General features: G+C 46.8%; 1 protein-coding gene across 1 annotated transcript in view; it reads left to right on the top strand.

Annotated features, from left to right (window-relative positions):
- lss (lanosterol synthase (2,3-oxidosqualene-lanosterol cyclase)) overlaps positions 1-16,759 on the top strand; it is a 138,870-nt gene that overhangs the window by 28,311 nt on the left and 93,800 nt on the right. Inside the window, exons 7-9 of the mRNA XM_070876275.1 lie at positions 2,262-2,397; positions 5,384-5,492; positions 16,065-16,183. Coding sequence (XP_070732376.1) covers positions 2,262-2,397; positions 5,384-5,492; positions 16,065-16,183 — 364 coding nt within the window. The remainder of the gene's footprint in view (positions 1-2,261; positions 2,398-5,383; positions 5,493-16,064; positions 16,184-16,759) is intronic.

Below are 16,759 nucleotides of genomic sequence, written 5' to 3'. Positions count from 1 at the left end.
CTAGAGAAACTGGGGGGGGTTCTCCTTAGAGCAGAGAAGATTGAGAGCAGAATTAAGAGGTGTTCAGAATCATGAGAGATCTAGACAGAGAGAAATTATTCCCATTGGCGGAAGGGTCGAGAACCAGCAGACACAAATTTAAGGTGATTGGCAGAAGGTCCAAAGACAGCACGGGGAATACTTTTTTACAAAGCGAGTGGTTATGATCTGGAATTAACTGTCTGAAAGGGTGGTGGAGGCAGATTCAGTTGTGGCTTTCAAAAGGGAATTGGATAAGTACCTGAAAGAAAAAAAGTTGCAGAGCTCGGGGGAAAGGGCGGGTGATTGGGACCAGCAGAGAGCTGGCATGGGCTCGATGGGCCAAATGACCTCCTGTGCTGTAACCATTCTATGATTCTACGAATACTGAGTAGTTCTGGAGATAATAGCCTTAGTTTTCCAGAAATCTTTGGAAACTGGAATTGTGCTGGAAGAGGGAGGGTTAACAAATGTTGCATTGCTCCAAGAAAAGGATAAGCCATGAAATTATCAGCCAGTCAGTCTTGCCTTGTTTCTGAGTAAACTTCCAGACTCCATGAGATGGGATGAAATAATGGACACTTGGATAGGCTGATCTAATCAAGGTGGGATAGTGAAAGGCAGGTTGTGTTTGACCATTTTCATTTTTAAGGAATTGGTATAAATAAAGTGAATGCAGTGGATTTTCAGAAGATGTTTGACTTGCAAGACAAGAGAATCATTACAAAAATGAATAGATGTGGTATTAAAGGGAGTGTAGTTGTATGGGTAGGAGATAGAAAGCAGAATGGGTGTATGTGGATATTATTTTGAATTGGCAGGATACAAGTAGTGGTGTGCCCCAGGGATTTATGGTGGCACCTTTTTATTTTCCATTTTTATAACTGATTCGGACATCATCTGTACATGTTACTCCTCTGCAAATATCTGGTCAGCTTTCACGTGCACAGTGATGATATCCAACTCTACATCTTCACCACTTCTTTTGATCATTCAGCAGTCTTTGTGCTTTCAGATTGTTGGTCTGACATAATGTCTTAGTTGAGCCACAACTCAATCCAGCTGAACTCTTCAGTCCCACCACCATCACTCCCTTGCCTTTGATACCATCCTCCTCTCTTGCCGCACCCTTAGACCGAACCAGATCATTCACAGTCTTGTCATTCTGTTTGACCCTGAGCTTTAAGTCTTTGGCCAAGTCTCTTTCTTGGCTTGGTGTATGTTTTATCATTGTGTATTTTTGAAGCACCTTGGGTTATGCATTGTACATTTAAAAGCACTATATGGGTTAATAAATGGCAGCCTGCACTGATTTGTTAATGGAAAATAGTGTTTGACTAACTTGAGTTCTTTCCACTTCAAATTCTTCCATGACCCTGTAGGCAAATCTAGCTACAAATGAGCTTTGCCACGGAGACCAAAAGGTTCCAAGTTTGGCTTTCCGGTCTGTGCTGAGTTAGCTGGTCTCAGCCAAGCAGCAGTTGGGGTGATTCAAGTGGACGCAGTATCCCTGAACTAGGAAAGGTCAGAACACAGCCCGCATCCCCCTCCTAATCCGGATTTGTTGAGTGTTGTTGAAAGATGAGCATGCATGGACACCCGGTGAGGACAGGATCAAGGTCCGCTGTGAAGAGCTCCACAGTTGAATAGCCTGCCTATGCCCCTCTGCCAGCTTCACACACAAAAAATGGGTATGTTGGCAAGACCCCAGAGGTCGCCTGGTGCATATGGAACTGTAAACCAGCAATGGAGAACATGGGATGGTTCCAGATTGATTTGTGTATATGCTGTACAGATAGAAGAAATGGTGGGCATTATCATAACTGGATGAGCAATAAAAGGGAAATGTAATGGCAACATTTAAGAATTCAAAGGATTAATATTGGCTATTTTTGAGATTTCGGTTTAAGCCAAAATGCCTGGCATAGTTTCCAAACGAAAATGTGGTGGCATGGCCTTATGATAAGTTTCCGATCTTGGATGTCTGTCGTGAAAGGTTTAGAGCAGAGAGTGGACACTTCCTTGGGGTGCAATGAGGGAACAATCAGTGGGTAAGTATGTCCTGGACAACTGCCTTGCAGCAAACAATAAATATACCTATCCCTTGCCCTGCTGTCTTAGCTGGGGAGTGATATGTGGTGCTGAAATATCAAATAAAGGGGCAGAAAATAAATGTTGGTTTTTCATGCAGGTTTACAATGCTTCACTTGTTGTTGAGCCTGCCTGTTTTATTTTTGTGTTAGGCTCTTCCCTCGATGGGTGCCAGCTCACCCCTCCACCTTGTGGTGTCACTGTCGGCAGGTCTACCTCCCCATGAGTTACTGCTATGCCATGCGGCTCACAGCAGAGGAAGATGACCTTATCCTCAGCCTACGCCAGGTAGGAATTAGATACTAACAATCTCTGATGTTTTGGGCTGAGTTTATATTTTTCACACTGGAGAGTTTTATTCTTCATCTTGTTCTCTATCCCAGCTTCAAACTTTGAACATGGATGGGTCTGGCAAGGCTTTTACAATGCATGGGAGTAAGTCGCTGGACTTGCAGGACTTCCGAGTATCAAATTGGAGTAGTACTATCCCATTGTTTCGTGAGACACTCGCCGCAGAATACCCAGCCTCTGACCTGCTCTTGCAGACACAGTATTTATGTGGCTGGTCCAGTTAAGTTTCTGGTCAATGGTGACCCCCAGGATGTTGATAGTAGGTGTTTCGGCAATGGTAATCCTGTTGAATGTCAAGGAGTGATGGTTAGACTCTCTCATGTTAGAGAACTCTGGAGGCTGGGTCATTGAATATATTTATAGTGGAGATAGACAGATTTTTGAACGATTAGGGATTCGAGGGTTATGGGGAGCGGAGTTGAGGCCAAGATCAGATCAGCCATGAGGGGCAAAATGGCCTACTCCTACTCCTGCTATTTCTTATGTTCTTATAGTCATTGCCTGGAACTTGTGTGGCCCAAATGTTACTTGCCACTTATCAGCTCAAGCCTGAATGTCATCCAGGCCTTGCTGCATGTGGGTATGGACTGCTTCATTTTCTGAGGAATTGTGAAAGGAACTGAACACTCTGCAATCATCAGCAAACATCACTACTTCTGACCTTATGATGAAGCAGCTGAAGATGGTTGGGCCGAGGGCACGGCCCTGAGTAACTCTTGCAACGATGTCCTGGGGCTGAGATGATTGGCCTCCAAAAACCACAACCATCTTCTTTTGTGCTAGGTATGTCTCCAGCCACTGGAGAGTTTGCCCTCTGATTCCCATTGACTTCAGTTTTACTTGCGCTCCTTGACGTCACACTCTGTCAAATACTGCCTTGATGTCAAGGGCAGTCACTCTTCTCACCTAAAGAATTCAGCTCTTTGTCCCTGTTTGGACCAAGGCTGTAATGACGTCTGGATTGAATGATGCATATTGCACAAGTCAAAAGCTCTTCAGTGAGCATATTGAAATTCACTGTTACACCTATTAGACATGGTAAGCCATCACAATATTTGAGTTTCCAGTTCTAAGTACTGGGAAGTCAACACTCCCTGTAGGATTTCTGTTTGCCCATTATGGAGGGCACTCTGTATGGGTACCAGACCACATTTAAACCCAGAGGGGCTAGAAATTGCGTAGTGCCCCATTTGGTGCGGTAACTTTTGCGGGAGCGGCAAAGTATTACCAGGCGAAAAAAATTTGCAGCTGACGGGATCTTCTGCTTTAGTGTTCCAAGAGGGCAGTGGAGCGCTAAATCAAGCGCTGTCACTTCCCTAAGGGGAGTGAGCGGTGAGCGGGACAGTAGCGGCAGAGCACTGCACAATATTCCGTGCAGCACTGCCAGTTTTACCGGCTCCTTCCCTCGCTTAAAGGGAAGGACCAATGTTAGTTTCATTCAATATACATCCTATCTCTGTGGGGCCACGGGATCTGCGCTGCCTGCCTAACCACCCCAAGCAGGGCTGATGAATCGCAGGACCAAAAAAAAACAAAAGACACCAGACTATGGAGATTAATAAATTTTGGCCTACCTGACCACCATAGCCTTTGAATAGCGCTCCCCAAGCAGCCAGCCGAGGTGACGGTGCCTTCTGCAGCTGCCGTTGCTGACGCCCGGCGCTGCTGCAGGGTGCAGGAGCAAATATTGCATCCGGGTTGCTGTGCACTGGATGATGTCACGATCTATGGGAGCGCTACAGAGCGAGGCAGTAAGTATTAGCACTAGTGTAAAACAGTCAGGAAAGCTCGCGGACATTGATGAATTTGCCGCGCCTGGTTGGTAACCCCTTAGCACTCCATTACCGCCCCCTAGAGGTGCTAACGGAGGTGCAAACCAGGCTAATTTCTCCCCCTAGCTGTAGGTTAGCAGAGCTGTGGTTGGGAACCTGCCAAGCATGTGCAATGGTACTGCTGGTGCTTACCTAGCTACAACCATGCAGCTTAACCGATCATGGTGCTGGTAAACTTCCTGCTGCTCATCCAGCCAGAGGCATTAAACACATTAGGGCTTTAGGTTGCAGGAATATATGGCATTGAATGGGGGAAAATGCTAGCCTTGAGTGGCAGGTCTACTCCAGGTTCCAGTAGAGGCCAAGCTGACTGAATAGGGTACACTTCATATCGGGCAAACAGAAGATCTGCTTGTGTGGATTTCACAGTGGATTTCCTTGTGTGTCAGACACCTGGCTTTTGGTTGGTACAGCCCTGGTAAAACACACTGCAATTGGTTATCTTTATTTCCTGTTGTTCTCCAACAAGTCCCTGCAGTCGGAGCCAACGTTCCCTTTAAATTGTGCGGTCGCGCAGCACTCTGCAGCTCCCGCGCAGCACTCTGCAGCTCCCGCGCATGCCGGCTCACCAGCTTTCAAATAGGAACATCGTGCATGCGCGCTATTTTGAATGGGCTGTACTGCCCTTAAAGGAGCCGCGCACCCAAAAAATTAAAGGGAACTTTGGTCGGAGCCCATCCTGATTCCAGAGTGACAGAGGGTGATTCCTTGGAGGAAGAGTCTTTTGCCATAATTTGGTTGGGCCTCATCTCTGATTTATACTACAACTTATTGTTAGTGCAGTGATGCTTCAGTTGTAGTGCAAGTATCTGATTTATCTGCAACCTGTTGAAACCTGGTGACGGTGTGGCAGGAATTGGGACAGAAGTATCTGAATTTGGAGCTTAACCTGCTGTAGGTGAAGGTATGCCCCATTAAAGAGGAAGCCCTGCTGGTTAAGGTTTCTTTTAGTGTTTTTAGCAGTGAGTGGCATGGTTGTACTTTGTGTATAGAACTGTTACATTGCCACTTCTCATTCATCAGTAGAGTTTGCATTGTTCCTGCCAAAGACGTCTAACCACATAGGAATTCTAACTTTGTTTTTTCTGCAGGAGCTCTATGTTGAGGATTACAGTACCATTGACTGGCCAGCCCAGCGAAACAATGTGGCAGTTTGTGACCTGTACACACCACACAGCAGGCTCCTCACTGTTGCATATGGTATGGAAGATCCCTTCATTATTGCAGAATGCAATTTATTTGTGTTTTGCCATGTTTTTAGAAGACATCACTATGTTGGTTCCATTTATTTCATTACTAAAAATAAATTCCCTTCTAATCTTTCTCTCCACTTCTGATGCTGTTGATTCAAGGTTAGGTGAGGTTCCAAGTGGCTATTCTTGATCAGACATTATTATGATTGAAGAGACTCCAACTAAACCACTGAGCAATCCACATAGCTAGAGTTTTTATCTAACTGGTTGATGGAATGTTGACCTTTATCTCAAGAGGGCAGGAATACAAATGGGTGGAAGTTATGTTAGTTATATAAAGCTCTGATGAGACCCCATTAGGAGTACTGTGTTCCGGTCTGGGCACCAAACCTCAAGAAGGAAAAATTAGCCCTGGAAGGGGTGCAACGCAGTTTTACCAAAATGATACCGGGGCTAAAAGGGTTAAATTATGACGACAGGTTGCATATACTAGGTTTGTATTCCCTTGATGTATAAGGGATGATCTAATTGAGGTGTTTAAGATGATTAAATGATTTGATAGGGAACGGTAGCATAATGGTTAGGTTACAGGACTAGAGTCCTGGATTAATCTGGAGATGTGAGTTCAAATCCCACCACTGCCGCTATGGAATTTAAATTCTGTTAATTACATGAATCTGGAATAAAAAGCTAGCGTCAGTAATGGTGACCATGAAACTACCAGATTGAAAAACTCCATCTGGTTCACTAATGTCCTTTAGGGAAGAAAATCTGCCGTCTTTACCTAGTCTGGGCTATATGTGACTCCAGACCCACAGCAATAGCAAGCCATTCAGTTGTAATAAACTGCTACAAGAAACAATAATAGAATAAAACCAGATGGACCATCGACCTCGTCACCGGCTTCGAACACGACAACGCCACACCCAGTCCAGTTGACTTTGCAAAGTCCTCTTCACTAACATGTGATAACTTGTGCTGAAATTGGGAGTGCTGCCCCACAGACTAGTCAAGCAACATTCTAACATAGTCATACTCACAGAATCATACCTTTCAGCCAATGTCCCAGACAAGTCCATCATCATCCCTGTGTATGTCCTGTCTCACCGGCAGGACAGACCCACCCGAGGTGGCGGCATAGTGGTATACAGTCGGGAGGGAGTGGTCCTGGGAGTCCGCAACATTGAATCCAGACCCCATGAAGTTTCATGCTTCAGGTCAGGCATGGGCAAGGAAACCTCCTGCTGATTAGCACCTACCGCCCTCCCTCAGTTGATGAATGAGTGCTCCTCCATATTGAACACCACTTTCAAGAAGCCCTGAGGGTAGCAAGAATGTACTCTGGGTGGGGGACTTCAGTGTCCATCACCAAGAGTGTCTCGGTAGCACCACTACTGACTGAGCTGGCCAAATCCTGAAGGACTTAACTGCCAGACTGGGCCTGTAGCAGGTGGTGAGAGAACCAACACGAGATGAAAAACCTACTTGAACTTGTCCTCACTAATCGACCTGTCGCAGATGCATCTGTCCATGACAGCATTGTTAACTGTGATCACCGCACACCATTGTGGAGACGAAATCCTGACTTCACACTGAAGACACCTTCCATCGTGCTGTGTGGCACTACCACCGTGCTAAATGGGATAGATTCAAAACAGATCTAGCAGCTGAAAACTGGGCATCCATGAGGCGCTATGGGACATCAGCAGCAGAAGAATTGTATTCCACCACAATCTGTAACCTTATGGCCCTGCATATATATATCCACCATTACTATCAAGCCAGGGGACCAACCCTGGTGCAATGAGGAGTGCAGAAGAGTGTGCCAGGAGCAGCACCAGACGTACCTAAAAATGAGGAACCAACCTAGGGAAGCTGCAATACAGGACTTGCATGCATGCTAAACAGCGGAAGCAGCATACTATAAACCGAACTAAGTGATCCCACAATTAACGGATCAGATCAAAGCTCTGCAGTCTTGCCACATCCAGCTGTAAATGGTGGTGGACAATTAAACAACTAACAGGAGGAGGAAGCTCCATTAATATCCTCATTCTCAATGATGGCGGAACCCAACATGCAAGTGCAAAAGACAAGACTGAACCATTTGCAACCATCTTCAGCCAGAAGTGCTGAGTCAGTGATCCCCATCGGCTTCCCCCTGAGGTCTGCACCATCACATAACTAGTCTTCAGCCAATTCGATTCAGTCCACATGATATCAAGAAGCAGCTGAGTGCACTGGATAAAGCAAAGGCTATGGGCCCTGACAACATCCCGGCTGCTGTGCTGACGACTTGTGCTCCAGAACTAGCCGCACCTCTAGCCAAGCTGTTCCAGTACAACTACAACACGGGCATCTAACCAACAATGTGGAAAACTGCCCAGGTATGTCCTGGTCAGAAAAATTACAAATCTAATTGGGCCAGTTACCACCCCATCAGTCTACTCTCAATCATCAGCAAAGTGATGGAAGATGCCGTCGACAGTGCTATCAAGTGGCACTTATTCACCAATAACCTGCTCACTGATGCTCAGTTTGGGTTCTGCCAGGACCACTCAGCTCCTGACCTCATTACAGCCTTGGTCCAAACATGGATAAAAGCTGAATTCCAGAGTGAGGTGAGAGTCACTGCCCTTGACATCAAGGCAGCATTTGACCGAATGTGGCATCAAGGAACCCTAGTAAAATTGAAGTCAATGGGAATCGGGGAATATTCTCTAGTGGCTGAGTCACAAAGGAAGATGTTTGTGGTTGTTTGCCAGCACCTCCCAAACCTGCGACCGCTACCACCGAGAAAGACAAGGGCAGCAGGCGCATGGGAGTACCATCACCTGCAAGTTCCCCTCCAAATTACACACCATTCCTTCATCGTTGCTGGGTCTAAATCTTGGAACTCCCTCCCTAACAGCACTGTGAGAATGCCTTCACCACATGGACTGCAGCGGTTCAAGAAGGCGGCTCACCACCACCTTCTTGAGGGCAATTAGGGATGGGCAATAAATGTTGCCTTTCCAGTGATGCCCACATCCCAGAATGAATAAACAAAAAGATGGAGAGAAGCTATTTCCTCTGGTGGAAGAGTCTAGAACAAGGGGACATAATCTTAAAATTCGAGCTAGGCATTCAGGGATGATGTCAGGTCAATGGGTAGTGGAAATCTGGAACTCTCCCCAAAAAAGCTGTGAATGCTGGGACAGTTGGAGCTTTCAAGATTGAGAGTGGTAGATTTTTGTTAGGTTATCAAGAGATATGGATCAAAGGCTGCTAATTGTGGGATAAAGTCCCACATGGCAGACTGGTTACGAAAGTAAAAGCCCATGGGATCCAGGGCAAAGTGGAAAGTTGGATCCAAAATTAGCTGAGGCAGGAAGCAAAGGGAAATGGTGACGGGTGTTTTTGTGACTGGAAGGCTGTTTCCAGTGGGGTTCCGCAGGGCTCAGTGTTGGGTCCCTTGCTTTTTGTGGTATTTATCAATGACTTGGACTTGAATGTTGGGGGTATGATTAAGAAGTTTGCAGATGATACTAAAATCGGCTGTGTAGTTGATAATGAAGAAGAAAGCTGTAGACTGCAGGAAGATATCAATCAACTGGTCAGTTGGGCAGAACAGTGGCAAATGGAATTCCATCTGGAGAAGTGTGAGGTAATGCATTAGGGGAGGGCTAACCAGGCAAGGGAATACACTTTAAATGGTAGGACACTGAAAAGTGTAGAGGAACAAAAGGACCTTAGAGTGCAGGTCCACAGATCCCAGAAGGTAGCAGGCCAGGGAGATACGGTGGTTAATAAGGCATATGAAATACTTGCCTTTATTAGTTGAGGCATGGAATACAAGAGCAGGGAGGTTATGCTTGAACTGTATAAGACACTGGTTAGGCTGCAGCTGGAGTACTGCGTGCCGTTCTGGTCACATTACAGGAAAGATGTGATTGCACTGGAAAGGGTGCAAAGGAGATTTACAAGACTGGAGAATTTTGGCTCTGAGGAAAGATTGGAGATGCTGGGTCTGATTTCTTTGGAGCAGAGGAGGCTGAGGGGAGACCTGATTGAGGTGTATAAAATTATAAGGGGCCTGGATAGAGTGGATAGGAAGGACCTGTTTCCCTTGGCAGAGGGGTCAACAACCAGGGGGCATAGTTTTAAAGTAATTGGGGAGAGGGTTAAAGGAGATATGAGGTGAAATTTCTTCACCCAGAGGGTGGTGGGGGTCTGGAACTCACTGCCTGAAAGGGTGATAGAGGCAGAAAGCCTCACCACATTTAAAAAAAATACTTGGATGTGCACTTAAAGGCCCCAAGTTTCTACACGCGGCAAAACAGGTGCCCCTCCGAGCTGGGCGCCCGTTTTTCACGCCGAAAACGGTGCCTGAAAAAAAACGCGCTATTCTCGAGCGCTTTGCAGTTCGATGTCTGCTTGGCGCGGCGCACAGGGGGCGGAGCCTACCACTCGCGCCGATTTTGTAAGTAGGAGGGGGCGGGTACAATTTAAATGAGTATTTTTCGTGCCGGCTACCCTGCGCGTGCGCGTTGGAGCGTTCGCGCATGCGCAGTCTGAAGTAAACATTGGCCATTTTAAAAAGTGCTGCAGAAAAAGTGAAAATTTGTTTATTGAACCCTTGCAAAGGCTTGTATTTTAATTTTCTTGATATTTCTGTGTGTGAGGGTGAGGGAGTGCATTCTGTAATTAAAGATAGACTGTGATAAACGGGACACATGCACTTGTTTGAGACTATTCAAATTCTTTGTAGCTGTTTAATTTTTAACATTTTTTAATAAAACCACATTGCTCTTCCACGATCAGCACTGAGGCTTCTTGCAGCTTTCTCCCCCTGCCGTCCGTCGGGCCCGACGGCAAGCGGCTGCCTCAAGTACTGAGGCTTCCTGCCGCCTTCTCCCTGCCTCCCCCCCGCTGCCGTCGGGAACGGCTGCCTCAAGTAATGAGGCTTCCTGCAGCCTTCTCCCTGCCTCTCCCCCCCCCCCCCCCCCCCCCCGCCGTCGGTTGGGCCCGATAGCAAACCGCTGCCTGAAAGGCCTGCCTGAAGAACTTTCACACAGGTAGGAACATGGTTTATTTAATCTTTTCTTTGCTTATAAATTTTTATTCAGGTTGGATTTATTTGTATAATATTTGTATAAGTATAACTAAGGATTTATTGTAGAATTTAATGATTTCCCTCCCCCCTCCCCCCCCCCCCCCCCCCCTCGTTCCCGACGCCTAATTTGTAACCTGCGTCTGATTTTTTAATGTGTAGACAAGGTTTTTTCAAGCCTACAAAAATCTTCACTTGCTCTATTCTAAGTTAGTTTGGAGTACGTTTTCACTGTGGAAACTTTCAAATCAGGTGTCAGTGGCCGGACACGCCCCCTTTTGAAGAAAAAATTCTGTTCAAAAGTGAAACTGTTCTACCTGACTAGAACTGCAGAAAACTTAAATGTGGAGAATTGCGATTTCTAAGATACTCCGTTCTCCACCAGTTGCTCCTAAAAATCAGGAGCAAATCATGTGGAAACTTGGGGCCAAAGTGGGGTAACCTACAGGGCTACAGACCAAGAGCTGGACAGTGGGGTTATGTTGGACAGTCGGCGGGGACACGATGAGATGAAATGGCCTCTTTCCGTGCTGTAAATTTCTATGATTCTATGAAATGGAGTTGAGGTGCAGATCTGCCATAATCTAATTAAATGGAGGAGCAGGCTCAAGGGGCTGAATGGCCTCCATCTATTCCTAATGTTCCTCTGTGCCTATTTGCTTGTCTGTGAGCTGTTTGATTGTGTTGGAAACTACAGTTGTGTCCAATGCTACCCTCACACAATGTCCATATGTACACTTTAGCAGCATGGAGCACTCAACCATGGCTGTTTTTCCCTGGGATGCTGAGACCAGTTGTAACACACCTATCACCCTGCCTGAAATCAGCCAATACACCTCGTGTTGAAAACTTAATACAGAAAAAGCTACAAATGGTCAGTAGCTCAGGCAGCATAGAATCAAGTTACAGCACTGAACGAGGTCATTTGGCCCATCGAGCCCTACCACCTCGCTGCACGAGCACTTCAGCTCATCCCACTTCCCTGTAAGTGGTTTCCCTTGGCTGTTTTCGAGACACCACCACTTTACACTAGTTCTAGACCTGGGAGTGATTACTGTACTGAACAGATGAATGAGTCACGGACAAATACTTCGGTCTCAACCGGCAATGCTTTATTAAAGTTAAACACACACCTGCACCCAGTAAACCACAAACACCCTGGTGTGTAAAGCAAACAAATGCAGTACAATACACAGGCCCCTAACGCAAAGTACCCACGTATAAAACACCTCCCCTGTAAACCCCTAAGAATTTGGTTGGGAGAATGCACGACACCCCCTCACACCGTGGCTGTGATCATAAAAGATGTGTGTGCAGAAACGTTCACCGATTTCACTGACTTACTCGCTGCTTCTTCCGATGAAAAGGTGTCTCTTCTGGTTTCTTCTCTCTGTCACAATGCGGAGGGTTGGATTCTTGTAGGGGGGCGAAGCAGCGAGGCAAGAGAGAGAGCTGTGTCCACATGGCATGCTTTTATATCCCAAGTTCATTTGCCTTTTCAGGCTGAATAAAGTTTGTTTCAAGGCTTCCTATGGGTGTGTCTTCTGCTTTTACCCAATAAAGTTCCTTGTTTTTGAGGCTTCCTGTGTTTGAGTCCAGTGATGGGTTTTCGCTTCCAGCAGTCTGGGCTTAATGGCTCTCCATTGTTCTGGTAACTCATCCAGGTAGTCACTGATTGACGAGGTCACCTTGCCTAACAATGGACTCCATTAGCCCACCTCCTGCCTTATGTTGGCCATTGTCATTCCAGACTCCCTGCCCATCATTCTAAGTCCAACATGGGCCCCTCCCACAAACAGCTTCCAGCTTTCGTTCTGTGGTGAGAAAAATATTAAATACAATGTCCAATAAATCCTTGGGGGTTCGATGCTTCCAGTCCTTACAGCCCCCACCCTTTCCCCTTAGCCCTGTAATTTATTTTCCTTCACGTACTTTCCAATTTCCTTTTGAAAGCCATAATTGAATCTGCCTCCACCAACCTTTCAACCAGTGCTTTCCAGATCCTAACCACTCGCTGTGTAAAAAAGTTTTTTCTCATGTCGCCTTTGGTTCTTCTGCCAATCACCTTAAATTTGTGTCCTTTGGTTCTCGACCCTTCTGCCATTGGGAACAGTTTCTTTCTATCTACTCTGTCTAGACCCCTCAAATCTGTGGGAGGGGAGGGGAACCAGTCTGTTATGGTTTAGGTCTTGCAGCCTTGCTTTAGGCCTGGAAGATATTATAGATGAACAGCATTTTAAAAGAACAGAACATGGGAAAGAGGGAAGGGAAAAATAAACCCCATAGGAAAAGAAATAGAATGACCAGTGCAGTGCATGGGTGGAGAACAGGAGATGATTCAATAGCAGAATGGTATTAGCAAGAGATATAAAGGAACAATAAGAAAAATAAAAGACATATACGAGACAGTGTGTGTGAATAGCAAAAGAGGGATAGATAGAAAAGGGGGTAAGAAAAACAGGCAAGGCAGAGTCGACTCCAGTGGCCAGGGAGTCTGGTGGAAGAATGAAGTAGGTCGACACCAAGGATGCAAACCACCCACCAATAGTGTTCTGACGCCCCATGCTCCAGCTTCCAACCCCAGAAGCACCAGCACACCATTCCCATGTTACCGGCACCGACTGCCAGAGAGAAGATCGAAACTTTGGTTGAGATCTGATTGTGTTAAAGTCAGTATTATGGCCAGAGGGCTGCAAAATGCTTGGTAGAAGAGGTGTTGGACAATCTACCTCTAAAGATGGAGATATAGAAGCCCAAGAAGGGAAGATTCAGAGATGGATCATGTAAAGGTATTTTAAAAAGAACTTGGATGTGCACTTGAAGTACTGTAACCTACAAGGCTACGGACCAAGAGCTGGCAAGTGGGATTAGGCTGGATAGCTCTATGTCGGCGGGCGCGGACACAATGGGCCGAAATGGCCTCCTGTGCTGTAAATTTCTGTGATTCTATGGAGGGCGGACATTTGAAGCAGATGCCTTAGTCTGCCTCGAACCTTCCAGTTGTATGGCTGAGTTATTCATTGTATTTATCAATCAATGCTAAGCTATTCAAACTATTTTCAATCAGCATTTCTGGCTTCTTGACATGCTGCTTTCTTCAGCTGATACAACCAGCAAGGACCTTGCCGCCCGCCAGTCCTCTGATCCTCGCTGCCCACCGGTTCGCCCCTGGTCCTCGCTGCCCACCAGTCACACCCCCCCTGCCCCCCGGTCCTTGCTGCTCGACGGTTCCCCCCCCCCCTAGTGTTCCCCCACCACCAGTTCTTGCAGCCCACCAGTCTCTTTCCCCCCCCTCCCCCCCGGGTCCTCGCCACCTGCCAGTTCTGTCTCTCCTCTCTTTCTCCCCCCCGCCCCCCCCCCCTCCCCGAAGTCCTCGCCGCCCAATGGTCCCCTCCACTCCCCCGGTCCTCACCACCCGCCAGTTCTCTCTTCCGCCCTCAGTCCTCGCCGCCTGCCAGTTTCCCCCCCACCAAGTCCTCGCTACCCACCGGGCCCCCCGATCCTTGCCGGCCCCCCGTGCCGTGTTTTGTTTTACTGGTTTCCTCGTCCCTTGCAACGCGATGTCGCTGGATTAAAGATGCCCAGTTGTTGGGCCACCGCCATCACGGGTAAAAGCACTGCATTGAAGCACTGACCACAGTGGATCAGCTCCGCCGGGCAGGCCACATTGTCCGCATGCCAGACATCCCCACTGACATCTGGGAGTCGCTGGCCCAAGGCCATCCTAAGTGGAGGAAGTGCATCCGAGAGGGAGCTGAGCACCTCGAGTCTCAACGCCGAGAGCATGCAGAAATCAAGTTCAGCCACCAAAGAACTCACTTCAAGAGTGGAAATAAGTCTTCCTCGATCCCATGGGACTGCCTATGATGATGATGATGATGATTAATTACTTGCCACTTACCAGACTGCCTGGAATTGTTACCATGGGTCCCTGGCAGTGACCTCCCGCCACCCCGATGTTCACTCTCACGCTAGCCAAGCAGTGATTTCTGTTGGGTTCAGGTTGGAGTAGGAGCCTGGATATGGGATTGAGGCCTGGGAACTGAAATCTCACTGCAACAAGAAAGGTGAATGGGACCAAATATACAGCCAATTGGGAGGAGGCTTGGGCCTGCTTTAAGATCTAGAAACATAGAAGCATAGAAAATAGATGCAGGAGTAGGCCATTCAGCCCTTCGAGCCTGCACCACCATTCAATAAGATCATGGCTGATCATTCCCTCAGTACCCCTTTCCTGCTTTCTCTCCATACCCCTTGATTCCTTTAGCCGTGAGGGCCATATCTAACTCCCTTTTGAATATAGCCAATGAACTGGCAGCAACAACTCTCTGCGGTAGGGAATTCCACAGGTTAACAACTCTCTGAGTGAAGAAGTTTCTCCTCATCTCAGTCCTAAATGGCCTACCCCTTATCCTAAGACTGTGTCCCCTGGCTCTGGACTTCCCCATCATCGGGAACATTCTTCCCGCATCTAACCTGTCCAGTCCCGTCAGAATCTTATATGTTTCTATGAGATCCCCTCTCATCCTTCTAAAGGCCCAGTCTCTCCTCATATGTCAGTCTCGCCATCCCGGGAATCAGTCTGGTGAAGCTTCGCTGCACTCCCTCAATAGTAAGAACGTCCTTCCTCAGATTAGGAGACCAAAACTGAACACAATATTCCAGGTGTGGCCTCACCACCAAGGCCCTGTACAACTGCAGTAAGACCTCCCTGCTCCTATACTCAAATCCCCTAGCTATGAAGGCCAACATACCATTTGCCTTCTTCACCGCCTGCTGTACCTGCATGCCAACTTTCAATGACTGATGAACCATGACACCCAGGTCTTGTTGCACCTCCCCTTTTCCTAATCTGCTGCCATTCAGATAACATTCTGCCTTCGTGTTTTTGCCCCCAAAGTGGATAACCTCACATTTATCCACATTATACTGCATCCGGCATGCATTTTCCCACTCACCTAACCTGTCCAAGTCACCCTGCAGCCTCTTAGCATCCTCCTCTCAGCTCACTCTGCCATCCAGTTTAGTGTCATCTGCGAACTTGGAGATATTACACTCAATTCTTTCATCTAAATCATTAATGTATATTGTAAAGTGCTGGGGTCCCAGCACTGAGCCCTGGGGCACTCCACCAGTCACTGCCTGCCATTCTGAAAAGGACCCGTTTATTCCCACTCCTTGCTTCCTGTCTGCCAACCAGTTCTCTATCCACGTCAGCACACTACCCCCAATACCATGTGCTTTGATTTTGCACACCAATCTCTTGTGTGGGACCTTATCAAAAGCCTTTTGAAAGTCCAATCTAATGGGAAAGCATTGCCAGGTCCTTTCACTTTCCCTTGCCCCGGTGTAAAATACTCTGCTTCTCAGTGAAGGTCCCACAGCATTTTGATTGACACCCAGATGTAAATGTAATGTTCTGCTGTACCACTGCCTTTTATTGTGTTACACCTGAGCTGATGAGTTGCTAAATTTGGGCTGTTGCAGCTTTGCTGAATGTGTACGAGGATCACCACAGCACCAGTCTAAGGAAGCGGGCAGTCGCAGAACTCTACGATCACATCATGGCTGATGACAGATTCACAAAGTGCATTAGTATTGGGCCGGTACGTGTTTATCTCCAATGATTTGATGGTGGTGTAGTACTGGTGCCATTTGTTTTCATAGAGACTGTACATTTGTTCAAGATTGATCTCTTCTAACTCTCTGTTTACTTTGGATAAATATGAAGGCAGTCTCCATGTATGTTGAATGTTTATTTTTGCAATGTTTATTATCTATGTTAAGCAAGTACTGTTGTAGAGGAGACAAAAATGAATGGAATGAGAGATAAGCCATTATACTGGTTGTGGCAGAATGCTGAAAGTGCAGGTAAATTGAAGTAAAAAGTTCGAATGTACAAGGACTTTTTTGACTTTGGACAAAATTACACAGTAAACAGTTAGTAGGATAGTAACAGACTTCAGCGGGACATAAACAGACTGGTGAATATGGCAGATAAACTTTAACACAGGGAAGTGTGACATGATGCATTTGAGTAGGAAGAATGAGGAGAGGCAATATAAACAAAATGTTGCAATTTTAAAGCGGGTGCAGGAAGTGAGACCTGGGTGTGTGTGTACACAAGTCTTTAAGGTGGCAGAACAAGTTGAGAAGGCTGTTAAAAAGCATATGGAACCTGG

The sequence above is a fragment of the Pristiophorus japonicus genome, chromosome 3 (genome assembly GCF_044704955.1).
Source record: "Pristiophorus japonicus isolate sPriJap1 chromosome 3, sPriJap1.hap1, whole genome shotgun sequence".
NCBI classification, from domain to species: Eukaryota; Metazoa; Chordata; class Chondrichthyes; family Pristiophoridae; genus Pristiophorus; species Pristiophorus japonicus.
This window is presented reverse-complemented; position numbering and strand designations above follow the sequence as displayed.